The sequence below is a fragment of the Pleurodeles waltl genome, chromosome 10, assembly GCF_031143425.1.
Source record: "Pleurodeles waltl isolate 20211129_DDA chromosome 10, aPleWal1.hap1.20221129, whole genome shotgun sequence".
NCBI lineage: Eukaryota > Metazoa > Chordata > Amphibia > Caudata > Salamandridae > Pleurodeles > Pleurodeles waltl.
In genome coordinates, this window is record NC_090449.1 from 1010421193 (window position 1) to 1010448904 (window position 27712).

The 27712-nt window shown below is 42.9% G+C and overlaps 1 protein-coding gene across 1 annotated transcript in view; it reads left to right on the top strand.

Annotated features, from left to right (window-relative positions):
• Positions 1–27143, top strand: part of BFSP2 (beaded filament structural protein 2) — an 86638-nt gene extending 59495 nt beyond the window's left edge. The window contains exons 4-7 of the mRNA XM_069211904.1: positions 7534–7695; positions 13096–13224; positions 18308–18528; positions 25553–27143. Of these exons, the coding sequence (XP_069068005.1) occupies positions 7534–7695; positions 13096–13224; positions 18308–18528; positions 25553–25556 (516 nt within the window). The 3' untranslated portion in view covers positions 25557–27143. The remainder of the gene's footprint in view (positions 1–7533; positions 7696–13095; positions 13225–18307; positions 18529–25552) is intronic.
• Positions 27144–27712: the final 569 nt, after the last annotated feature.

Genomic DNA, 27712 nt, shown 5'->3' on the forward strand with positions numbered 1-27712 from the left:
GCTCCAATCTTGTTGCGTTAACATGGACGGGCAAACAACCCTGTGTTAAATGGGACCTTCTCACTCTGCCACTTTCCCAGGGAGACTTGGCTGCACCGACATATTGCTCTACGCAATGTGTGCTCAGGCTTCATATTTGCATTTGTGGTTACATCCTACACCTTTCCAGCCTCACATGGCCATGGAGGCCGATTGGGCAAATCCCTTGTCCTTGGTCACAGACTTATATGAACCCCACAGAGCCACGCGGACTGAGATGAACACGGTGGGATACTTATGGTGGACCTGGGATAACTTGTAAACACTTTCAGGTCAGTCATGTCTGTATGCACCTTCTATACAACTCAGCCATAACCCTCAGATGCCTCCCCTGGTAGATGATGGTGCCAGGGCAAGAGCGCATGGAAGGGATCTCAGGACTTTTTCTGACCTCTACTCAGATGGCCACTTTATTCTGCCTTTTGAAACATTAGCAACCACCCATCCCACAGTGCTGGAGACATTGTTGTACCATCAATTATGAGCAACCTGCTGACACTGCATGATACCCTCCCTGCACCCCCCTAACCATCCAGGCTCTGGACACGTTCTCAGTAACCTGTCGCTGTGCAAACATGTACCAGGCTCTACACCACTGTGCAATCCACAGCACCCATTGTGACCCCTACAGCCCGCATGGCCTAGGAGAGGGACATCGACCCCCCCCCATCATAGATGCCCATTGGTCCTACTGCTGTGATCAGATGAAATTCCTATCACCTAACTATAGACTGAGGCTAATACAATTCAAATTCCTTCATCATCTGTACCACACACCAGAGCAGCTGCTCCAGTTGGATCTTGTGGAGGAGGCCCTCTGTCTGCACTGCAGTTCACTGTGGGCTACCTTCCTACATCTTTCCTGAGAGTGCCCTGGGGTGGCGTGGTTTTGGGAAGGGTCTTTTCCCACATACACACCATCACGGAACATGCATTGCTGAACTCCCCACTGGTAGGTCCCCTGGTTTATATCAAAGATGTTTCTGCTCAGGACCGTCAACTCACTGCTGTGCTCCTACTCTTGTCTAAATGCCGGGTTGTCATACACTGGGGCCAGCGCCCACTCTCCACCAATGAGGCCTGGCTACAGGACGCTACATACTGCCAGGTGCAACTATCAACGTTTTGGGAACAGATGTCGGTGTGCTCCAGTCCTAGGGACATCAGGGAGCCGTTCCTTTTCGCCATGTGCCGGAAGTACACCCCAAACCTACAGAAGGTGGTCACACCCCATAGATTCTACAACACTCGACCCATCACCAGAAACCTGAGCACCAAGTATCCCAATACTAAGAGGGGTGTCACATGTGCCAACTATTCCCGCTGCCTCTACACCCAACAAAGACAGCTCCTCTCAGCTATACACTGAAGGCAGATGCCCTACAGCAGTGCATCAGGATCCAACTGCACTATGTGCGGGATGTGTCCAGCTGCTACTCTGGTATCTAGAATTGATGTGTAACCATGCTCCCCCACCCCCGTCTCTGGCTGTTCCCTTTACCACGTTCCCCCTCCCCTGCTTTCTGATAGGATGTATGGGCTCTCTTGCTTCTTTCTGTACTATTATATGTTCAAACTCAATTAAAAAAACATTCTTCTTGAACAGTCTAGCAGTTTTTAAAAGTTGCAAAGAAGAATCAAAGGCGGAAGTTCAACAGTTTTTATGGTGTTTGTTAAAAAATGATGGGGACCCTAAAATAATGTCCTCTGTGCCTGGACTGAACTCAAATCCCTGACACTCAGGGTCAGTTCCTGCGAGTTCCCAGGCATGTTCATGTCAGCTCGCCCTAACAAAGGTCATTTAATCCTACCTCAAAACTAAGCAATGGCTTCTGTCAAAGAGTGACACCCACCATGGTGAGAGTTGTTTATTAGAACTCTTTGGTGAAACTGCTACGGAAGGAGACAAAGCTAAAGGACTGCTGAGAGTATTTCTTTCAAACCCTACAGGCATCACAGGTTTGAAAAAACAGAAAGTCACAAACCCTGGTTTAAAAATGAAGGACAGGAGTGCCTGGGAAGTGGTCTGAGGTCCCTTTCAAGAGCTGGCAGGCAGCCTCAGCTAGAATACTCAATTAATTGCTCGTGGACCAATTATTGCATGACTTTTTGGAACTGTACCTTTGAGATCTGTATTTTGGTCACCAGTGTCACATGGCAAGGTCTTACTCACAAAGCTTTTCTAGGCAGGATTCAGAAAAGGGCTCCAGATATGGCTGTTCGAATGAACAGAGCACCGCGAAGCAGCTAGCAAGTCCAGAAGCGCCTTGAGACCCTGATTTGCTGCACTTGATTGAGTCAGGCACATCCTGTTCCATGAAGTTGAAGTTTCTCAAAAAATAACTAAATAAGTAAATATTAAAAATCTAATTACGCCTTCAAGCCTGATGCCGCCCATCAAAAGGTTGATCAGTCGCAGGTGCAGGTTCTCTCACACAGACAGGTCCAGATAGAATTTGCTTTGCACAACCTTTCTGGAAACTGCACGAGGGAGGGCCCAACTTCCTTTGATGTTCTTCTATACAAAACATCTTTGGGTTTCGTGTTGATATGCAACCTGGCCTTCACCTGTCTCCGAATATTGGTTTTCTATATATCCCTAATCACTGCGTATGCCAGATACACTGCATATGCTTTCATTCAATAACTCAATAAAGCATAGACCCACCCACCGATTTAGATCTGATAGAAAGGGTCACTTCCTTGACCTTGTCTTCTCCACCTTACCAATCTTCCAGTACAACCCTCTCATACCTTTGGATTGGCCCAACCACCTTGTCATCCCTATCTTTATGGCTGGAAATGTAGGGAGAGCTCGAAAATCTGCAGGCAATTTACATAATGTAAAGAATCTGTGGGGAACAACGAAAGCTGCACGGGAACTGTGAAGCCTGAGAAGAACAACAAAATCTGCTTTTTGAATCAATAAATCTGCACTACCAGCTTGGACTGTTGTTAGCCATATGTAACTAAACATGGAGAGATACTAATCAACCATTAATTTAAAATAATGGTGCCCTAATGTTGGTCCATGATGGACTGATATGTGACTAATTTACTGGATAAAAACTGGTTATGCAAATCATTCCCATTTCAAGGGCCAGATGTATGAAGCTGTTTTGAGGTCGCAAACAGCCCAATACGCAGGACTGGGCATTTTGCCACTGCAAAAAAGCTTTTTCACAAGTACAAAGACCATATTTGCGATTGGGTAACCTATTACCGAATCACAAATTGGGCTTCCTAAAACCAAACTGCGGTTGGAAAACATTTGCATTTTACAGCCTTCTTCCAGTAGGTGGTAACCCATTTGCAAATGGGAAAGGGACTCTTTCCCTTTTGAAAAGGGTTGTAAAAATATTTTTTTAAAGCAGGCAGTGGTCCCACGCACCACTGCCTACTCTTAAAAAATTAAACTAAAACTTTTATTTTTTTTTGTGTGAAATACATCCCGTTTTCCTTTACAGAAAACAGGATGCATTTTAAAAAAATGCTTTATTTAAAGGCAATCACAGACATGGTGGTCTGTTGACCCCAGCAGGCCACCATCCCTGTGATTTTAGCGATTACCTATGGGTCGCAATGCGAGATCTACCTCATGCATTTTTATGAGGTAGGTCTATTTGCGACTCATTGGGAATCACAGAAAGTGTAAAGTACACTTTCGTACATGGGTGTTTGCAATTACCAAATACTGAATCGCAAAAATGTGCTATTTGGTAATCGCAAATCTGAACCCACGTGCATCTGGTCCCAAGTCTTTTAATTGAAATGTATTCAATGTGAATTTCACAAACTGGCATTTATCCTGCTCTCATAGACGAATGTTGTTGTCTGGCTCAAACCTGCCTTCTTCTAGCCTCCAGAACTGGACACAGTACTTCAGGTAAGGCCTGAAGAGTGATTCACAAAATGGTACAATCGCCACCCATGTTTGCTACAACACATCTACCTCTTAGTCTCTGTCCTTTGAGGTCATCCTTTAATGCCCACAAGATCTCCTGGTGTAGTAAAGGTTTCAGTGTGATTCGATAGGCACCTCCAAACTTTGACGTAGTGGGAGTGATGCCTGTGCTGTTTAATAAAGGTGTTTTTTTACAACCACCTGTAGGTCTTTTTGCATGTGGTATTTGTATTGCACAAGCCTAGCCAAATGTCAATGGTGCAATGTAAAGGGTCCAAAGCAAGGATACAGTAATCGAGTGACTGGAGGGGTAGCTGAGTGCTGAAAGCAGAGGTTGACTGTTCCTGCATTGTGATGTAGTGTTCTGTAAAGAGGTGTGCTTTCAACCCTTTCTTAAATCGCAGCAGGCTTGTAGTGCTCCTGATTGATCTGAGGATGTCCCTCCGGATCCTGGGTGCATAGATGAAGAAGACTTGTTGCCTTGTTTTTGTCTTCTTTGCATTTCTTTGTCTCCAGGCTGATGGTGTCCTGGATCTGCGTGTGCCGAGGGTCACTGGAGGTGGTGAGCTTGTCAGCCAGATAGGCGGGGAGTACCAGTTGTGATGACTTTGTAAATAATGCAGCATGCAGCAGTGCAGTTTCAGCTACGCGCAGCTTTAAACATGTTCTAGTGAAGTCATGATTTCAAAAATTACTTGGGCCTGTTAAAGCAGTATTGGCCTTTCTGTAGTCAGATTTTCAGTGTCCAGCTTTCCGTAGTCAGACATTCCAAACCCACCTTTCCGTAGTCAGACATTCCAAACCCACCTTTCCGTAGTCAGACATTCCAAACCCAGCTTTCCCTAGTCAGACATTCCAAACCCAGCTTTCCGTAGTCAGACATTCCAAACCCAGCTTTCCGTAGTCAGACATTCCAAACCCAGCATTCCGTAGTCAGACATTCCAAACCCAGCTTTCTGTAGTCAGACATTCCAAACCCAGCTTTCCGTAGTCAGACATTCCAAACCCAGCATTCCGTAGTCAGACATTCCAAACCCAGCTTTCTGTAGTCAGACATTCCAAACCCAGCTTTCTGTAGTCAAACATTCCAAACCCAGCTCTCCGTAGTCAGACATTCCAAACCCAGCTTTCTGTAGTCAGAGATTCCAACCACAGCTTTCCGTAGTCAGACATTCTGAACCCAGCTTGCCCAACTCAGACAATCTGAACCCACCTTTCCATAGTTAGCCATATTGAACCTATCTTTCCTTAGTCAGACACTCTGAACCTGCTTTCCCTAGCCAGAGATTCCGAACCAAGCTTCCCGCTGTCAGACATTACAAACCCAACTTTCTGTAGTCAGTCATTCTGAACCCCACTTTCTGTAATCGGACATTCTGAACCAAGCTTTCTGTAGTCAGGCATTCCGAACCCAGCTTCCTATACTCAGTCATTCGTAACCCACTTTCCATTGTGAAACATTCTGAATGTAGGTTTCCCTAGTCAGTCATTCTGAACCCAGCCTTCCGCAGTTACACATTCTGGACCCACTTGTCATAACCAGGCATTCTGAACCCAGCTTTCCTTAGGCAGACAATCTGAACCCAGCTTTCCATAGTCAGACATTCTGAACCCAGATTTCCATAGTTAGTCATTCTGAACCCAGCTTTCTGTAGCCTGAGATTCTGAACCCAGCTTTCCATAGGCAGTCATTCTGAGCCCAGATTTCCATAATTAGACATCCTGAACCCAGCTTTCCATAGTTAGGTATTCTGAACCCAGCTTTCTCTTTAATCACTAAAAATAGCATTTTACCTCTATTTTTATTACTTAAAGGGAGCAAGCCAGCATTGGTTACTCTACACTGAGTTTGCCACCCACCATCATTAGCTGGGAATGCCCACATTCAAAGCACTCAAGAGTCTCGTACTGCTAAACCTCTGTTATGTAGGACTATCCCGCCTCCCTACTCTCACTGCCACCACTCACCACTGGTCAAACCACTCCCCCACAGCTCCTTTGATGCCTGCCCCTTTTTTGTTGTTTGTTTCAGTTTCCATGCCTCATTCAGCATCCACTTGGCCTGCCCTGGCAGATTAGGGATTGGGACAGCCCCCTGGCAGCATGTTAGGGAGCCCATCTTTTCCTGCACGGCATCTAGGAGGAAGAGCTGACACTCCTGAAATTGTGTTGGGGCTAACACCAGACCCTCGCTACCAATCTACCACATTCTGAAGGACTATATCCTCAGAACAGCTCAGCAGGCACCTCATAGGAAGCCTATGCCATGCTCAAGAAGGGAAACTCTACCTCCATGCCCAGCTGCTGGCTTGGCCTCATATATTCAAATTTTTTGAGGATGGCATTTCAGATCCTGGGTACTAGATGGAGAAGGCGTGTTGCCTTATTTTTGTCTTTTGTTTTTGCACTTCTTCATCTCCAGGCCGATGCTGTCCTGGATGTGGGTGTGCGAGGACTATCGGAGGGGGGTGCCTGTCACATTCAGTGCACTCCTGTGTCAGACCAGAGTTTACAGTGACCTTGTGCAAACATCCTGAGACACTCTTCTTGACTTTTGCGCCTCGTTGCCAAGACTTGAATATGCCAGAGTCATCAGGGAGTGCTTGAAGCACTATTTTATGATGTATGCCGATGTCAGGAGGGCAGTGAAGGGGATTAACACAACAAGAACACACGCTTTTAGAAATACATTGCAAGTTCTGGCAGGGCTAATATGCCAGACCATGGCAAGCTGATGCGATATTTAAACTTTTATTTTTATATATTGTAAGCATTTGCTACTGTATAATAAAGGAAGAAAAACCAGAAAACACACCACCGCATACACGTAGTGGCCAAATGCTTGCAATACAAATTGTAAATTAAAAAAAAAAAATAGGCATCGATTAGAAATGTAATATAACAGTATGGGTGCTTCCTAACAGGCTGGGGCAATTACAACAGGGATAGGAACCCTTTATGGGTTTTTTTTAATGTTGAACACAGGAAAATATGATTCGTATAGCACCACGAAAGAAGTACAATTGGCTCTAAATTACAGGAACCTAAAGAAATAAATTAAAGACACAAGAATTACTAAAAAAATAGAAAAGGATTAAAAAAAAATATTAGAGAAATAAACCATTTGTCACTAGTCCTGCCACTGAAGCTCACGTTTTTTTAAGCAGACTTGCACATGGGGCAAAATGCTGTCATTCAGAGTGCAAAAGAGCCCATGACTGAAGTGGAATGAACCATTGGCCCATGCTGTGAAGGGCAGAGGCAAAATGTGAATGACAGGTGAACAGACCAATGGGTGTAGCTCCCTGACCTGAAGCTTCTCTTTGTACGCATATATGTATGTATTTTTTTTTATTCACATTTTATTTTATTACATGAGGCTGGCAAGAGAGCTAAAGCTATTCCTAAGCCAGAGTTAAAAATGGAAGGGACTAAGACTCAGAAATTATTTCTAAACTTGGTGGTACCCATGGTTGGCATTTGGTAAGGCTCACATAAGGCTACCACGTTGACATATGTCAATACACTTGTAAATGTTTTGTCACCACACCTACAGTGGTAGTGAGACCATATGGGCATATTTCTTGCAGGACGTGAAGATGCTGTACAAACAGCTGGCTGGATCTCAGCTGGAAGAAGTGGACTCCCCCATTGGGACAGGGCTGGATGACATCCTGGAGAGAATAAGGACTCACTGGGAGAAGGACATAGAGAAGAACCGTGCCGAGGCCGGGACCTTGCTGCAGGCCAAGGTGAGTGTGGGGCTGCTGTCTCTGACCTGTATCTCTTGGTGTTCCACATGGGTCTCCAGCATAGGTCCAAGAGAATAGGACCCATGCCAGATTTTCAAGATAGTAAATGGATGTGTTCAAAAGGTTGTTTTTAGATTCATTATATGTAAATTTATCACATTATCACATTTGGCTATTCTGAAAAGTTAGTTTGAATCCGGCTCTACAGGGCCTATGATGGACATCACTATTGAATCAAAGATAATTTTAAATACACACCATTGGCTTTCTGCATTAAATACAATTCTGCAACCAGAGCAATTTATTCTAAATGTTGAAGTGTGTTCTTGTCCTTACTGGGCCCCTCTTCAGTTTCTTTTCCCAGGCCCTGAGAACTGGAGTGCATGCCAGTGAATAATTCAGCTGTCTCTACAGCACCAATGGTCTTTCACCCGCCTCCTGCAGTTTTAGAGATAAAGGAAAAATTGCAGATAGCTTCAATATTATTTACATATTAATAAATAGCATCTCCTTAATACAGGTAGAAACTAAATCAAGCTGTATGTTTTGTTTTTATACTATTTTATTTTCATTTTCCCACGAAGGAGGAAAGTGCAGAGGCACACATTAGAGCAATACCGACATTGATAAATGAAGTCAACAGCATACATCTAGTCATCATTAGTGACAAAGGAGTATAGCATAGTCCAAATGTGCCATCTCCCCTGTGGGATTTAAGTGAACTCAACAGCAGTGATAGAAACAAAAAGGTTCAGAAAAGGTAAATCACATCCTAATTGGTGAGTTAATGTGGTCCCATCACTTTGTTGTCCTTAACACTGTGTGCATGAATCAACAAGGTTTTATTTCTCTCCCAGGAGTGTGGACTAGGGAAGGGGATGGTGCATATAAATGTATAAGTGAGAGGGTCCCGACATTGTATCACTGGTGACGTAGTTGGACTCTTGCTCTAGGCAAGACTGCTGGTTTAAGGATGACAGTACTTATGTTTGTAGGCGACTATGCCAGTCCTACAACAAGTCACAACTGTCGTCCCAACCCTCCCGGCTCACAAGCAGCACCTCACCAAAAACCCAAACAGTAAAAGGTGATTTGTGGCAGCCTTTACGCATGGACTCAAGAGTGTGACATCTCGGGGAGTGTTGTGGTTAAACGGAGATTACCCATTTCTCACATTAACAACATGTCTCAGTCAAACACAGGCAATGAAGAAGATGCAGTAAAGTTTCAATAGGTTTTATTTTAGCAAAACTGCAATCTGCGATAAGTTGCACAGGCTGCAATGATTAGGATAATGAACAATGCAAGAAACAGAATGGAAAGACAAGAGTCATTAAAGACCCCCACCACCTTGCAATAATATAGAAAGAGATAAAGTATGGGATATGTCCTAATACCCTAAGGTCATGTGCCTAATCCCTAACCTAGAAGAGAGCTAGATGTGTTAAACCTAATCTGCCAATGCCATGTCCATGAGAAGAGCCCCCAACCCTTGTTACCTTGGAATGAGGTCTCTAGCTCAGACTCCATAGGGACACGAAGACTGGGTCAGCGCCAAGGCGACGTGCAGCATCGATAGCAGCAATGGTATCTGGTCGGAATCTCTCTGACTAGCTCTTTAAGTGAGGAGTATTTATACAGATCTGTTTGGACCCCTGACGTAGGTCTGTTCCCAAACAATAGATAACAAGGCATGCTTGGGACGGTAATTTTTATAAACAATTCCCTCGAAAGCGTGAAGAGGTAAAGAACCTCAAGTGAACACCTACAGTTTGTTTATCTTTGTCGCTTAATATTGATGCCTTAGCGCGGTGGCACTGATAACGCAAACTAAAACATGGGCCTAACTAAAAACAAGGCAGCCATCTTAAAAGATTTAATTGAATAAATGTGCTAAAACAGAGAAAGCTAAGTAGGGTATAAGTCACTAGGGGCCAGATGTAGCAAAGGGTTTTTCCCATTCTGTGTCAATGGGAAAATGTGTTCATACATATGGCCCTAGGTGACAAGGGCACGAGTCTGCGAACCAAAGGCTAAGCTAACTCCTGTAACCCATTACAACAAACTAGGACTTACTACACTGGTGTGGGTCTTTTCATAAGAGTGAACTGAAAAAATTATAATCGGTGTAGGGCCCAAGACATATTAATGTGAAGCACTTCAGGTAGGTGGAGGGGTGTTCGATCATGTTGGAACGGGCCGCCTGGAACTCAGAGGTGATGGATATTAGAAAGAAGCACAGCAGGTGCCAGATATCCTTGGCTCTGGAGGTCAGGAGTTGCAGGGATGCATATATTTCACTAGTAGTGTCGCAATATGTCATGCTGGTGAGCCTCTTAGCCGTGGAAGGAGGAAAGCACCCACCCCAATGGATCACAACCTCTAGTTTAGGGAGAAGGAGAGCAATGGTGGTGAATCGTCTAGTTTCTTCATGGAGATCTAGGGTATAGCCCATCAGGGCGAGTAGTCGGTATGCATCAAGTTCGAATTCAAGCATTTGGGATAGTTTTAGGAACATTTTGACCCAGTACTTGTGAACAGCCTTGCAGGACCAAGCCATATGGATGAAACCTACTCCAGGAATATGACATTGAGGACAGTTTGAGGTGTGTGTTAGATAATATTTATGTTGATCGGCAGGGGATATGTAGGCACCCATAGAAATTTAAAATGGAGAAGCTTATGTCTATAGTTTGGAGATACCAATCTGGTTTGGGCACAGCATGCTGCCCATATTTTATCTGTGATAGGCCTACCCAGGTCATGTTCCTCATATGATCTGAGTTTGTTCTGAAATATGTGTCTGTGGAGTGAATTAGGGCATGGCCATCCGGAAAAAAGTCATCAAACGTATGAAAGCCATGTCGCGATAGGGTGTGTTTCACTAAAGTCTCACAATAATAGGGTGCTATGGGTTATCCACCAGTATCAACGTCGGTAAGTAAAGGAAGGTTCCGCCCAGGAAGTGTTGGAGTTTTCTCTAGATCCGGCAGGTGGTGGAGAGAGTTTGAATATCCTTAAGGTACGGAGGATACCTTTTGGCTGGACAGAGGCATGGGGAGAGGGTGCAGCAAAATCTATCACCTGCATGATACCAATGATGAGCGTATTGGCATTGGGCAGCTAGGTAGTAAAGCAGAAAATGGTGGACCCCAAATCCACCTTTTTCATAGGGGAGCATCAAGTTGTCCCAGTGTATACATTGTCTCCGGCCAGCCCAGATAAGTTTAATTAGTAGACCATGGAGAGTAAGAAAAGACGAATTATTGAGTAGGATTGTAATGTTGAGATATAGATAAAGAAAACGTGGAAGAAACACCATTTTAATAACTGCAATCAAGCTCTAGGCAACAGAAAAATGCACTGTGGTACAGCCAGCTTCTTTTAAAAAGTGTAAAGTACATGCACTTGCTTTAATAAGGAAGTGATGATAGATATATTCCTATAATTTATTGTGACCAGTTGTAAGTACTCTACACAGCATTCCATCCCAGTATTTTTTGCTCACTGTGCCGTTAGACTCAGGACCAACCATCTTCAAATTATCCTTGATTGTGCTACAAAAGGTATAGTCCATTAAGACCCCTCCATCCTGTGCTCTGAATTTTAGGCTTCTGTTTCCTCTACTTCTATTTTGCCGTGGAAAATATGCCTGATTGTAATGTAAAAACCACAACAGTATGTAGTGCATCAAGACCAAAGATTGTATTAAATCCAATAAAACAATCTGAACGCCATATGAGGCAGCAAAACCTGTTTTTAAAAATAAATGTGAAAAAAAGTAATATAAACAAAAGATTGAAAATGTCAAACAATTCTATTATTCATACTGGATTACAACTTCAATCAGCCCTGAACTTGGCTCTGATCACACCCTCAAGAAAAACTTGCTAAACTTCTTGAGGTTCACGTAGTGAGTAGAACATCTATGCCTACAACATCAAGGAACTACAGTCTTGCGGAGTACACAAGTAGGTTTCTGGCCTGCTCATAGAACTAGGTCTGGTCTATTCACAGTTTAAATGATCAGAGACTTGTAGCAGACCAGGGCAGGATTAAGATTAACACAATAATTTTAGTAGACTTGTCCTTTAAATATGGTATTCCCCAAGAATTTGCTCTCTCTTCCTCTTTGGAAGCACTATCGCTTATATAGTACATATACGCAAACAATAGTCAAAACTTATGAGGCAATCTAACATCAAGGCAGTTCTTCCAGCAATGTAAGAAAATCATTTGGAATTGGGTAAGAAGTGACTGTCTTAAACTATACTTAGAAAAATGGAAGCACTTGTGGTAAATGGGAAACACTGTTTCTGGTTTGATTCTCGCTAGCCACCGGAGTTGGCAGATCTGCCATTCCCCATAAAATCTGTAAAAAGTCTAGGAGTAACTAGTCTCCTCAGTTGTCTCCATCTGTGCCTTCTACTCAAAACACTTGAGGAAAATCTTACCAATCCAGAAAGACAATGGCAAAAGAGGGGCCATGTTTGCTGTTATTGGTCCCTGACACGAATATGTTAATACCCAACATTTAGCCATTCTGTTTTACCGGCTTCACAGTCCCCACATTATTGAACATCTTGATTTGTAGAGCTTGGTCTTGGGAGCCCCCAGATTACCTCATGCAACCACGACATTTATCAACATCACTAGAGACTCAGTCTAAGGCTCTTTGTACCATCCATGTATCCCTAAATACATAGGCCCCCTTATTCAAAAGAAATGGAGTAAAAAGAAAGAATCTCACAAGAACACTGTGCTCAGCTTCCCTAAGCCTACATTCAACAAAAGCATGATAGGAGGATGTAGCTGCAAGGAACGGTCAGCAAAATTTTGGAATGCTTTGCCAAACAAATCACGTCATAACCAAATTTAGCCCTTTTATGGGATTTTTGAAAACCTAGATAGTCTGTCCAGCCTTACAGATCCTACCCTTGTCAGGTTCTCGATTCTAATGGTCTAGTGTCAAGAAATCTATGGTGAACAAACATCCTATAAATACTTTTAACACAACTCTTAAATCTAGAAAATAAAATGAGATCAGGCATCATACTAAATATTTATCTCCAAGTACTATAGCACATTTTCATAAAATGACTCATTAAAAACATCTACTTTGAAAAAACATCCTTGGTCGAACAATATTTCCCTTTTATGTTTCTTTTTGACAATTGTTTCTTAACACTTATGTGATACTGAAATATCGAGAATTATATTGGTATATTCATAAGATCATTCTACAACTCTCACACTACCGCATCAATAAATACCTGAACGATATAAGACTGACGAAAGACTATATTCTGGTACTTGCACGTCACCAACAGTATGGTCATTATATACCACAAAAGCATTGTTATGGTATTATTTCCACCCAGTACCTGTTTTTACACACAGGAATCAGCTGTTGTACCTGCAGAGCAGAGCCAGGAAGAGGAGCTGGTGGAGGGCCTGCAGGAGGAGTTTCGTGACACTGCGTGTAAGATTCAAAGCCTCCAAGCAGAGACCGAGTCATTGAGAACCTTGGTAAGCAATTTTTGACTCCAGGTTATTTAGAGTGTCACGCAGGAGTCTAATCCCCCTCATTGACTCTCTAGTCATCTCCTTCACAAAATACAACTTCATCTGCTTCATCCACCTACAGCCTCCACCCTGCAAGCGTGTGTTATATTATTGTAATTGCATTTATATGGTGCTTACTACCCCTGATGACAAGTTGAATTGCTTTTTGGTGAGTAGCACACTTCTCCGGAACCCAAGAGGAATTAGTGGTGGATTAGTATAGGGAAATATGAGTACAGTATTAGTATTAGTATGAGTTAATTTGAGCAGAGGATATGTGAGTTTGTTAGTTGGTTTGACTAGAGTAATAGAGGGATAGAGCGATGAATCCAGAAGTGTTCATTGAAGGTTTATAGTAATAGAATGAGGCTTGGGATGAGTAAATGAGAGATGGAGGAGGGAGAAGTCTGTCTAAAAGGGTTAGGGAGATCATAGTAGCAGAAGGGGTTTTGGATGAGACAAAGGTGAGATAAATGAGGGAGAATTTAGAAGGGTTTAGTTGGGTTGTAGTAGTAAACTGAGGTTTGGGGAAAGCTAGATGCGATAGTGGAGTGAAGAGCTTAGGCAGGGTTATTTTGGATATCAAAGTAGTACAATGGGTTTGGGATGAGTCAGAGTGTGGATGGAGGATATATTGATAGAGATATTGGGTGATGGTTAGACAGATAAAGCTCACAAGAGAGTAAATGTTATTATTATTATTATTTTTTTTCTATTTTTTTTAATGTAATTATTAATTTTTGGATTGTATTTATTTATTTAATTTTTTTAATTTGTATTTATTTTTCTCTAGTACAGTAGGACTAGAGTAATAAATAAATGTAAATGCATAGTAAGGGAATATATGTGCAAGAAATATAATAATGGGTATATTATTATGAGAAGTAAAGTTGTATTGTGTAAACACAGACTTTCAAGATTTGTAATATTGATGTTAATTAATAAGTGTACTTTTCTAACATTCATGTATCTTTCCTCACTTTTTCAATAGCAAAATGTTTGCTGTTAAATAGTTAAAATAATATCTGCTCATTGTGATATAAAAAAAGAAAGCAGGGATTCATAAGTATCTAATATAACAACTTATCTAGGAGCTATGCAATGACCTATGAACATGTTAAGCATAGATTAATATACACATATATATATGTGTATATACACACACACAGCTACATATACACAGATACACATATACATACATGTAACCGTGAGTAAATATACATTTGTTAAACAGGCTTAAAGAGTAAGGGGCTCATTACAACCTTGGCAGGCGGCTTTGGACCACCGGGCGGCCGCCAATGCAGCCACACTCCAGTCGCAGCCATAATGAGATCCCTGCTGGGCTGGTGGGCGGAAACCTGGTTTCCGCCCGCCGGCCCAGCGGGGATCTCGGCCGCAACACAGGAGCCGGCTCCAAATGGAGCCGGCGGTGTTGCGGCTGTGTGACGGGTGCAGTTGCACCCGTCGTGCTTTTCAATGTCTGCACAGCAGACAGTGAAAAGCTGCACGGGGCCCCCAGGGTCCCGTGACCCCCCTTTCCGCCAGCCTTTTCATGGCGGTTTTTACCGCCATGAAAAGGCTGGCGGGAGGGTGACTCGTAATCCACCTGGGCAGCGCTGCAAGCAGCGCTGCCCTGGAGGATTACTCCCGCCGGGACAAAAGTGGCGGGAAACCGCCAGTCCCGGCGGTGCGACCGCAGCGCTTCCGCCGCAGTCGTAATCCCCCTGAAAGCACCGCCAGCCTGTTGGCGGTGCTTCCTCCAAAACAGCGCTGGCGGTCAAAGACCGCCAGGGTTGTAATAACCCCCTATGTGTATAATTTATTATTATGAAATAGTAACTATACATATTTCTTAAAGAACTATACTTATCTATAATATATACATAATCATATTATAAATATTTATCAACACAGGCATATTCAGTCCATTGCTGTTTGGATATGGTCGTTATTAAGGAAAGAGCCAACTCTTGAGTAGTCTTCTGAAGACAAGATAGTTGTCCATGGATCTTATATTTGGGGGTAATGAATTCCATAATTTGGCTGCTTGAACGGAGAAGGATGTACCACCTATTGTCTTTTTCTTGTACAGCGGTGTTTTAAGGCGAGGTACCAATCCTGAGCGGAGGTTTCTTTGTTGAATGTATCTGGTTAATTTGTTTCTGATGAGAAGCGGTCTTGTTCCATGTATATTATATTGTATTCCAGTATTTGTTTAGTCCTTCCTACCCCTAGATGGGGCATACAGGAAAAGGTTTTAATGGAAAGTGACTACTTACCTTGTTGGTCCTTGTCAGCTGCAGCAGTGCCTACAATTTTATTACTCCAGGACTGTGGTAGCCACATTTTGTTCCCATTTGGTAATGTGACTGAGCACTTGTTTTCAAGTCCCAGTGTTAATCACCAGAGCCTGTCTGTGCAAGCCTCTTTGTTTGGTTCTGACATGTTCCTCAGAGCTGCTGTCAAATGGTGTTCCCTGTGGCTTTATGGAGTGCTCTCTGGTTTTGTTTTGAATGACAGTCATCAGACGCGTGACTTCCTGCTGAAACTAGAGGGCACGATTTGCAAAGTAGGCAATTATCCCTTAGGTAAATAGCGCCTACCCCGGAGTTTGTACCTGAAATGGAATTGGCACCATGATTGTAATCAATGCTTGTTTCTATTGTGTTGATCCGTTCACAAAACCTCTGCCAGTGTCCTTGGTCAATCTGCACCTATGCTGTTGTCAGTCCTGGATTTTAGAAAGTATTAAATGACCAGAGATTTTGAATACTGGATCTTAAACTGATTAAGCTCTGTATTTATCAGGGAGTGGTTCCTCCGCCCTGGTCTCCCCATAAATCAGTTTTTTTGTGCACATGCGTCCTCCTCTTCCCCAGCTTCTCTCTGTGTGCTCTTTTGCAGTTGAGGAAGAAGAAGACGCTGGGTAACTGGTAGGAGGTTCATGGCAGTGACAAAATTGTGGCATGACAATATACTCATATCTTAATGTTTCTGAAAAACTACCACTTGAGCTGAGTCACTAAGCCGAGATACTGGAGGAGTGGTCTTATCCGTGGTCACAAGATATTCTGGGTTATAAATGGGCAGATTTAAAGAAAGTGGTGCAGCACCCAGGGCAGCAACACTTTTCTTGCGCCTCTTAGCGCCCCCCCATACAGCTACCTTGGAGCCGGGCTTGGGGCAAAAGGGTCAACATTTTTGATGCTATTGATGTACTGTTAGCGCCAACATTTTGGCAGTACAAAGGGACCCAGTGTAAACAATGGTGTGCCCCCTTTTAACGCCCGCTCAGAGCAGGCGCTAAAAGTGCTGAAACAAATTATGCAAAGAAATCCTTTAGATTTCTTTGCAAAACAATTTCGGCCCCCTTAATAAGGGAACGCCCCCTTTGCATACATTATGCATTGCGCATCCATATTCGAGGGCAAAGGGCTACAAATTGGCACAATGCATGCTTTGCCCCACTTTGTTAATATGGCGCAGGGAAAAGGCCACCTTAGCGCTGCCCTAGCGTAAAAAAATAAAGCTAAGGCGGCACTGAAGTGGCAGGAGGCCCTCTTAAATCTGGGCCAAAGTTCAATATTGTCTACAATCATAACACTCTTATGTTGTTGTAGCCATGTCTGCATACGTGACAGTGGTGACGAACATTTTTCATCTGTTGCAGAACACGTGGGTCTTTACAAATCAATGCAATTTACAAAAGTATGTATGAGTACAGGACGCAGCCCTACATGAATATTCATTTACATACTTTTACATTCCTCTGTGAATCAGCCTTGAAATGTTCAATTTTCAATTAATAAAAGTGCAAATAAGGAGCAGTCATTTTTATTTGTGGGAATGTTCCCTTAATATTCCCATTTTAGAGGTTTTGGGGTAAATGTACAAAGACACAAAGGAATATTTAAAAGGGTAGTACAGGAGTACGCCTTACGTACTCCAAAATGCCTTTTTGAATAGGTCCATTTATCCTACTAAACAGATCTAACCCAGTGCTGGAAGTTAATGCCAGCTCAGTAAGACAAGTTGAGCACTCACTTTACAATATCAGTATGTGAAACGAAGCTGTGACAATCTCATCCTGACTTCCATTTTGATCCACATTTCTCAATTTACTATCTTTGTGGATTTTTAACTTGATCCATGGATCGACAGAGATGATTCACCCCTAGTTTTAAATTCTGACAAGGATAACAAGATGAACTACAACTTCCACCATCAACCGAGTGAGGTAGCTGCAATACTATGAAACATAAGTCTTATGAATGGTTGTAGGTGTAAACTAATGATTTGGAGGCTCAAGTGCTGCACGTGGATAAGATTCTCCAAAATTGGTAAACAGTGTGTACCTCTATTGTGATACACAACTGACTCAGACCTATTTATATAGGGGCATATTTACGAGGAACTGACACATCGGATCCAATGAGCCAGTTTCCTTGCACCGCCCTGCACCCCCCTCCTAACGATACCATGGTAACACTGTATTTTAAATAAAGAGCACCATGGCGCACGTTAGCACAATAGCATCAACATTTTTTATGCTATTGTGGCACTTTGCTGGACTCGCGCCAAATATTTTTATGCTAGTCCAGCAAAGCTCAGGGAGGCCCATAGGAAAAAGCCTAGTGTCACTTAAACGTCTGCCCTGGGCAGGTGTTAAAAAAAGATGCTAGAATGTCGCAGTGCAGAGAAATCTTGTAAATTTCACTGCGCCACTTTTTTTGAGCCTCCCTGCTGGGAACGCTCCCTCGCATACATTATACCTGGTGCAGGTATAATGTGGCGCAAGACTTAGAGCAGTGAAGAGATTTCTAATATCAGCAATAAAACAAAAGGATGACTTACGTAAACTTAAGTAAACTTTGGTATTAGAATTAATAGGCTGATCATTTATGGATAATTATCCTCCTTTACTATTACATTCGCTGATTCTGAAGTTTAAGAGTGTGTATACACACGTTTATTTACTTGTGATGTTCAATGGCGTATGACTACTTTTTCCCACATGTATGTAATATGATTACTTTTACCGTTGCAGAAAAGAGGTTTGGAGAACTGCCTGCATGACGCCAAGCACTGGCACGACATCGAGCTGCAGAACCTGGGCTCTGTCATCTCCAAGCTGGAGGCAGAGCTGGAAGAGATCCGCGGAGACACCGAGCAGCAGCAGAGGGACCGCGAGAACCTGCTCAGCAGCAAGATGCAGCTGGAAAAGGAGATATCGACCTATCACTGCCTCCTGGACGGAGAAGAAACCAGGTGGCTCGCAAGTGGAAGTGTGCCTTTGACATTTATTTAAGTAATTAGGCAGAGATGGAAGTATTCCTGTATCTTGTCTTGCCAGTGAAGCGAGGTATCTCCAGGGCACAGGCAGCAGTACCTGAGAGATTATGGATGGTGGCTGATGGTGGAGATTACCAGCTTTCATAACTTTCATAAAAAACTTATTTAAAGCCAGAGGTGGCTCCTCCACTATAGCAGAGCAGTGTGGCCTCCCCCGAACTCACCAGCAGCAGCCACTGCAACTCTCCAACAACGAAAGGATAAGAAAGTATATTTATTATCCTTTCTTTGTTAGAGGGGTGGGGCCATGGGGGATGACGGGGACGAGGGGAGTGCACTGAGCACTCCCCTAGGTGCACATGTGTGTTTGGTCAGCCAAACACACATGTATACTCTGCTCTCTCCGGCCGTGCTGTGTTGCTGGGCTGGAGAGAAAAGGCAAAGACTCCCAGTCTGCCTGGTAGTGCCCTGGCTGGGCGCTCCAGCCAATCCTAATGCTGCTCTGAGCAGCGTCAGGATTGGCCGCAGGACAGGCTGGGAGCCTGGGCCTGCTAAGAGGGCGAAGGAGCGGCGGCGTGGTGCTCAGGTAAGTTTAAAAAAAAATCATTATTATAGTAATAATATTAGCCCAACACCCCCCGCGTAACGCCCCGCCCCTTGTAGCCCCTGCGAGCCGCGACTGTTTAAAGTGTGGGCATTAATTCACTAGAAAGCCAGGGGTAGTGGAAGTGCCATCACACCCCATTTAACCTTTACTTTGACTCACACACACATACTTACACATTCACACATATTCACACTCTTACATAAACCCACTCACTCGCAAGCATGCATATAACATATATTTAAAAGCATTTGTCACTGACCTTAAGTGCTAGATAGGGTCAATCCAGCTGATTGTACTCCATTTTTAGTATTCAAACAGTGAATGTTATTTACTATTTGTATCATAAAATATTGACAGAAAACGAGAAAAGCGGATCCCCAACCGGCGTCCATTAGGACGAGCTGCCCCTGTGTTCCTGGCACTAATTTGCCCACCTCTGGTGCTAGGGGTCGCAAAGGCAGTGTCGGGGATTGCAAGGAGTATGCCAGGGGTCGCAGCTGCACCCCTGGCGACCCCTAAATGACATCCATAATTTAAAGGTGAGTTCTTCACAATTCCTTAATTTGTGTATGATAACATGAATGGTTCCAACATGGTTGATGACAATGCTTTTGAAGTAATTTTTAGAGTAACCCAACATTTCAGTGAATTCTCATTATAACACCGATAATTTATGTATGAGTAAGCCCTGCACCTAGAGTACTGGCAGTCTTCAATCCTTGTCCTCAACTAGACACCCTATGTGTTGCAGTAGTCAACCTGAGACAGGAAATTGTAATTACACATAAAGAATACAGAGGATGCTAGAGTGAGGCGTTACCTCTGTCCCTCTTCTATTCCACCACTGGCAACATAGGGTCAGATTCACAAAGCAATTATGAACATGGAAAGTACTCCTGGAGTACTCTTTTACATAAACTTTCAAGCCGTGTGAATTGGCCCCTATTGGTAAAAGTGCAAAGAGGGCACATTCCTTTCCATCTGTACTCTTTCTATATAACATGCCCTGAATATTTCCATTGTATTCCCATTCTAGTTGTTTTTAGGTTACCTATATTGGAAATATACCTTTATTAAAACCATACTTTGTGCTATTGGGCTTCACTGCTGACAGTGATTAATCCTTGATAAAACGTGAAAGGTTTATCTGCCAGTGAAACAATAGGGCGGCCTCTGGCAGCAGGACGGATGGGGAACAGTGGCGGCTCCTCTGCTACGGTGGAGGAGCGCTGCCCCCCGTCAGCAGCATAAGCTGCAAACCTTTCACAACAAAGGAATAGTAAACAATTTTTTTTATATCCCTTTGTTGTGAAAGGGGCTGGGGGTCACAAGCAGTAAGGAGAGAGCACAGAGCACTACCCTCAGTGCGCATGCATGGTTGGCCAGCTGTCTCAGGCCGGCTAAACACACATGCGCAGTAGACTCTCTCCAGCCTGGTACTGTGTTGCCGGGCTGGAGAGAGCAGGCACAGGCTTCCAGTCTGCCTGGGAGCACCCTGGCAGGGCACTCCCAGCCAATCCTAATGCTGCTCTGAGCAGCATCAGGATTGGCCACAAGGCAGACTGGGAGCCTCTGCCTGCAAGACGGAGGAGCGGTGGCACGGCAAGAAGTGGAGTGGAGGTAAGTTTATTTTATTTTTATTTTTTAAGTTTATAAAAAAATACCTCCCCCGTGCACCACCCCACCCCCTGTAACCCTGGTGAGCCACGACTGATGGGGAAGGGTAATCACTGGCCATTTATCTAGGAATGTAGCTGATGGCAGTGGACAACAACAGGTGGCCAAATCTGACATCTGGCTTTTGACCGGTCTATTCCGAGCATGCCCTGGAGTGCAAGAAACTTCTCTTTAGTGAGCCATTGCAGACTTTTGTCTCTGTGCCCCAATGAGGGAAACTTGTTCCAGTACAGTTATAGCGGTTGAACCCTGATTGCTGTAGGGCGGGACCTGTGACGGCACTAGAAGCTCTGAAGAATGGGTGCTGACTCCTATCTCCTGCAACTGCTGAACATAGGTTTCTGAGGTAGTTTACACACAGTCTATAAGGACATTTTGAAAAGATGGGTTGGTTGATGGTGGGAATTTTGCAGGGATTGGTTGAAAGAATATTATTAATCACTGGTTAGTGGACTGGATAAAAATGGCACCAAACCACCACCGCCACATCAGAACACCTTTGGGCATGTGAAGACTCACGAGTACCAGAAAGATTCTGCCTGATCTGCAGTTGAATAAGACAGAGATATATCCAGATTTCTCTACTGAGGCAGAGGGACTGGAAGCGCTTTTCAGTTGATGGGCTAGGCAGAGGGACTGGAAGGGCTCTCTCAGTTGATGGGTTTTCTGTACCGGGTCAGGGACACAAAAGCAGAAGATGGGTTCCTCCTTGGGTGGAAGAAGCAGATACCAAGTTAGGAGGGGAATTCTCCGGACCCTGTGTGAGACCCAAACTCAAGGAGCCAGCCCTGGAAGCTCTGGTGGAGGCTAGGGGCTGTATCATATAAAGTGAGCACTGGCATCACTTAGGACACCGTTTCTGCTACAGTTTGGAGTTGACTGGTGTTTGAAATAGTTGAAGAGCTGGAGCAGTACGATTTTAGCACTTTAGTGGTAAATGGTTGCTTGTCACAGGAACTTTCAAGAAATGTACTGCTTTTGACTTGAAACAGAATAGCATTTGTTGGCATATCTGAAGTAAACAACAGATGACAATAATGCAGCACATCACACAAAGGTACAAAACACACAATGAACACATCACCACCATAGCAAAATGCCATAAAACAAATGTACTCAAACGTTCTTGCCACACATTACCACTTCCTGGATCCTGTTTTAATAATACAAAGGTAAAGGTGTTTGTACCAAGCACTACCTTAACATACCACCAACAACACAAAATGGCTCCAGTCAAAACATTTTGTGGTTTGGCCCTCTGAGTGACTTTCACAGCAGTTTAAAAAAGTGGGACCACATCATTTATTGGCCCCTAGCATATTGATAAAAGACTCCAAAGCTCCTGAAGAAAGGCACAGCCTAGCCAACTAGCTGATCCCACCAGCAGCAGAGGTTATACATGTCTGAATGGGCAGCAAAATGCTATTTATATCAGGGCACTGAAAATCAATACACTAGCCCTCTGTTTTATAGAAACTGGTGTTATGTTGGATTAAAATACAGCAAAGTTATACCTGTAATTAGGGACACTTTCAAATTGCAAATAAAAATAGATTGGGCTGAAACAGCCAGTATATTGGGCTAAAAGAGTGGATGTTTTTGTCATTGAAATGTCAGAAGTTATGATGAAATGATATGTTTTTGCGTGTTAATGAAGGATATGCTTCAGCTTAGAATGTTTTTATTAAGTTGAAATTTATATGAAAACAGACACTTCAGTTGCTGAGTGACAGCACAAAAGAATGTGCAGTAAACATATGTTTTAAATTCTTGATCCTTTGTTTGTTAAGCTTATTTGTTCTTGGCTCTTTGTCTAGTACAGAAGCATTTGCATTTTCTTGGCCCTCTGCCCTGCAAATGTGGTCATATGCACTTAGCTAGTTGCTGGGTACCTAGGTGTGCACATGTGCTTGGCTCTTTAGTTTTCAAGTGTTGGAAAGATGTGGTCCATTGTTTAGCACATCCTGTACGCTTATATTGGTCATTCAGGTGTATGCAATCATCCAAATCTTCTCAAAAAGGAGCATATATGATATTGCCTTGAACCATCTCAGAGGTGTTGCCAGCTTAATACCTAGAGGGAGTTCATCCCACAACTGCTCCCCCACAACTTGAAGCAACTTGACAACTAGCATACTCCTGATCAAGATAGGGTTAATTAGTCACACAAAAAAGGGGAGCACACTGCCTCACACTCCAGCATAAAATAGCCCCTATGCATCATGGTAAATGCAGTCATTTGATTTAAAGATAGAGACATTTTTCAAAAAGTCTTTCACCTTAAGTAGGTGCAGCAAGTGCCGTATCTCTGGACACGTGTTTCTGGCTTTCGGCCGTCATCAGCAGAGAGAAAATATATCTGAAGGGGTTGCTTGAAGTGCCGCCGAACGTCTTCACAGGTTTTTGTACCACTCAGTAGGCGAACAGGTGCATCACCAGAGCTCGTCAGCTCGTAGGCTCACGGGAGCCGTCAATTAGACACACAAAAAAAGGGGAGCACACTGCCTCACACTCCAGCATAAAATAGCCCCTATGCATCATGGTAAATGCAGTCATTTGATTTAAAGATAGAGACATTTTTCAAAAAGTCTTTCACCTTAAGTAGGTGCAGCAAGTGCCGTATCTCTGGACACGTGTTTCTGGCTTTCGGCCGTCATCAGCAGAGAGAAAATATATCTGAAGGGGTTGCTTGAAGTGCCGCCGAACGTCTTCACAGGTTTTTGTACCACTCAGTAGGCGAACAGGTGCATCACCAGAGCTCGTCAGCTCGTAGGCTCACGGGAGCCGTCAATTAGACACACAAAAAAAGGGGAGCACACTGCCTCATACTCCAGCATAATTAGTGGTTCCATGGATTTGATTGCCAGGGCTCTGTTTAAGGTGTATCTTTCAAAAGTGCAATAAGCAGCCATTTAATAATATAAGTTGTCTTATAATCAAAGGAGAGGTCACTATAGTGCAATGGACAGCCAGTGTAGGCTACTTGGTATGATAATTGGATGATCATTGAGTGCTACCTCACCACAATCATAGCTGCATGGGTTTGGATCCTTTGCAGGGTGGTCAGCAGCTTTTTTTGATGTAATGATAAACAAGGATGTGTAATAATCCAGAAAGGACCCTATGAAGGCGCAAGAAACAGTGGCTTCCTCTGGCTCCCTGCAAGAGTAAGAATGGGTGCAACATAGATAAGAGTCTAACATAAAATCCACATTTGGTGGGTGGCTTGTTAACATGATGACCCACTGTTACGGGGAAGTTCTAACATCATAAGATTAATTAATCATTTCCCTAACATGAGCTTCCCCAGTTTAGCAATATAATACTGGAAGCTGGACAACATCAATTGTGTTTTTCCAATGAACAAAACAGCTGGCAAGCATCCACAATTGTACATAGTCCAGTGCTTAATTTGTAGATAAAAATGTGCCGGGCCCAAAGCCCTCCTCTGAAACACGCGGCTGCTACAAATAAATGTGCGACCACGAAATACTGAGGCAGCGTAATCCTATCTCAGGCCATCTCGGGCCTCTTTAATCCCTTTACAGCCATTCCCTGCCCCTTCAGCTCACTCTTGCAGCTTTCTGGCTTTCCCTAAGTGACGCCTTTTGTTTTTTCTCTTCCTCCGTCTTTCCCATATGTGTCTTTTGCTTACAGTAAATGCTTGAGGCAGAAAAATACGTGCCGGCCCTCAAAAATAAGTGGCGGTGCCGCACACCGGAAACCACCAGCTCAAATTAAGCACTGACATAGTCTCTGGCTAACAACATGCCATGCTAGTGACCCATTGTGCTTCCAAAAACCCACCATTAAATGTTCCGAAGGCCAGATTTGTGTTGCTCCTTCACATCCCGTTCATGACCACATTTATTTCCATCTACATGCACAATTTCACCAATTAGTATTCCTGAAACTCTCAAAGCCCTTTTCCTGGGCAATATAGCAAGGTCTCTCTCTGTACGTTCTTTATTATCTAAATTTACAGTCTATATTCGGTTGCCTGCAGGTGGGAATTTCATTCACCAACCAGGTACATTAACTATAATACAGGGGTCTCTAACGTTTGGAGCAATAAGAGCTACTCATGCTCAAGGAAAATCATAAAGAACTACTAGTATTTTTAGTGTAGTGGCCACACAATGCAATACTACTAGCAAGGATCACTTCAGTGCATCAGGTAGTGTTGCCATCGGTAATGTGAAGCAGGCTTTATCAATTTGGACTGCTTCTATATGAGTAATGCATGACAGCCATAGCAGTAATTCTGGTGGCACAAAGGTCATAATATTTGTAATAAATCTGTCCAATGCCTCATGATTCATCAGACACATAAGCTTTAAACATATTATATATATTTTGGAAATCCAACCATTTTCTCCAGACATCAGATTCCTTAAAATACTGTACACACACACACACACACACTTTTCAATATTGGGATACTCATTTTTGTTCAACCAAGTGATGGTTTATGATTTAGAAAGCTGGGCTGCACACAGGAGAGCTACTTACAGAAAGCTGGAGAGCTTCTAGTAGCTCACAAGCTACTCGCTGGAGATGCCTGCAGTAATATGACCACCTTGAAGGTCGGTACTTTACTCACTCCACTTTCTTTACTTGTCAAGCAACGTAGAAAGTCTGTTGTCAACAATGAGGAGCAAATATATGAGATGCACTGTATCTGGGGCTAACATTCTCATTTGTTTTCATTTCTAGATGAGTCTACAACCACCAGTCTCTGTAAAATAACCAACAAATACAACATGTATCCTGAGACTCCGGAGGAATGATTCTGTGATTTTCTGAATGCAACCACACAGCAAAACGTTTTCCGGTTTGCTTTGATTCAATATGATTGGGATGTAGTTTTGAAGACTGTTTGCCTGAGACAATTCTCACAGGTTTATATTCATACAGTCCACATAAAAAGCTGTTGTACTTCTCTGTTTTTGTGTAGATGGCAATTGTGCAGAATGTAGGAGGTACTCATCCAGAGTTTGGCAAAAATGTGATATTAGTCACAAGATGTAAAGCTGCAAATAAATGTCCTCCATTGCCGTTCCCTGTTCTGCTTACAGGTTTCCATTTGCCTGCACTGTCAAAATGACACTGACCTGTAATAAAAAATCATCATCACCAGTCTGGCCTGTATCTTTGATGACATACAGTGAACTATTTGTGATATGTTGTGATTGTGTTTCAAAAAAAGTTAATTTTACTGTTGAAGGTGGGGCTTTTTGGACAAATTGAATCCAGCTCTGCAATTGATATACAGAATGTCAGTGCCAGACTGGCTAAGTGGGCCCTAAAAATCTCTGGGGTGTCTGTGCTCCTTGTATGGCTGGATGGGCTGGTAGCAGGCATGCAGCCAGATGGAAACGTTTCTTTATCCCTTGACCATCGAGCTGCACCCCGCAGCTGCCAACAATCCCACCTTCATCAGCTAACCGATGTACTCACTACCATCTGCCAAATCTAACTGCAAAAAAAGTGAAAAAGGAGCAGCTATCAAACCAACAGCCTGTAAGCAGTACAGCTAGAAAGGTAAAGTTTTACAAAAGTATAGGGATTTCTTGGATCCAGCAGGCACTAGTGCGCTCTTAAAATCAACTCTTATGCACCGCCATTACCTATCTCAACATACAGAAATGATTGACAGTCCTCACTATTAATAGTGTAGTAACATTTTATCATTTGAAATGATCTGAAACGACAAAAAGATCTTGCAGCATTTGTTTCTCATTGTGTTGCAACCTACACAGATTGTGTTGCATTGTAATGTGGAGGAATCACACAGAAAATTAGTGAATTTGGCATTTTTTATCATAAATATTTAATAATTATCAAGGATTTAATTTATCTAACTTAAGGCAGAGGACAATATTTGCATAACAAAAGCTAGTACAAATAGGACAATGATATCTTTAATTATTGTACAGTATGAAAATGTAAAAACAAATAAGTGTGATTAATTGTTTTAAGTTATAGTTAACTGCTGACTCCGGAAGAAGTAAAACAGCGCTTTGCTGTGCTGGGTTCCTGACTTTCTATTTTGAGAAATTTCTTTGTGATTTAAGCTACAATATTCAAATTTTATTTTCGAATTTTCCAATTTTGATTTTATCATTTGGTTCTTAATAATTACTACAATACATTGAAAATTGTCTTATGTTTGTGAAATAAGTAATTGAATCTATGTCTAGTGCTATCATGTTTTAAAGAGACGTCTGTATCAAACTGGAATTTGTTGGAATGTATAAATAAGATTATCATGCTTAAATTGTAGCCTAACAAATAAAGTCCTCGTGCCCTGATGAAACAATAGAAATAGTTGCAAAATGTGTTGGCAATTCAAAGAAAGCTTGTACATTTGATCAGAAGAAATTTGGATTTTGAAATAGAGCATGCAACTACAGAAACAACTAGAAAGGTCATTTGAAGATTACACAGCATCTCACAGTTACAATTTCAAAGTAGCTTGCTTTACCCCAGTATGTCACCTAATATTTCAATCTGCCATGCAGTTTCCATAGTGCCTGCTAAATATAGTAATTATTCCATCCCATTCATGTTGCTACCCGCTGCTGTCTCAGATGGGTGTTCCACCTCTCTTTTAATCCAGCCACCAACCAGCCACAGCAGACCAGTGGAGCCCCTCTTTTTAATTCTTTAACTTAGCTTGGTGAGCAAAACGAACAAATGTATTGATAACTTGTAGCTCTTAGGCCAGAGTGAGTGACTTTATAGGATCTACATTAGTTTTTGCAGGCAGGTCTAAGAGAAGTGCTGCCAGGTTGATGAGTGGGAGAAAACGAGCTTTCCTGTACTTAATTATACATCATGGAATCTGGCACTATGCTAACGCTTATACAATTT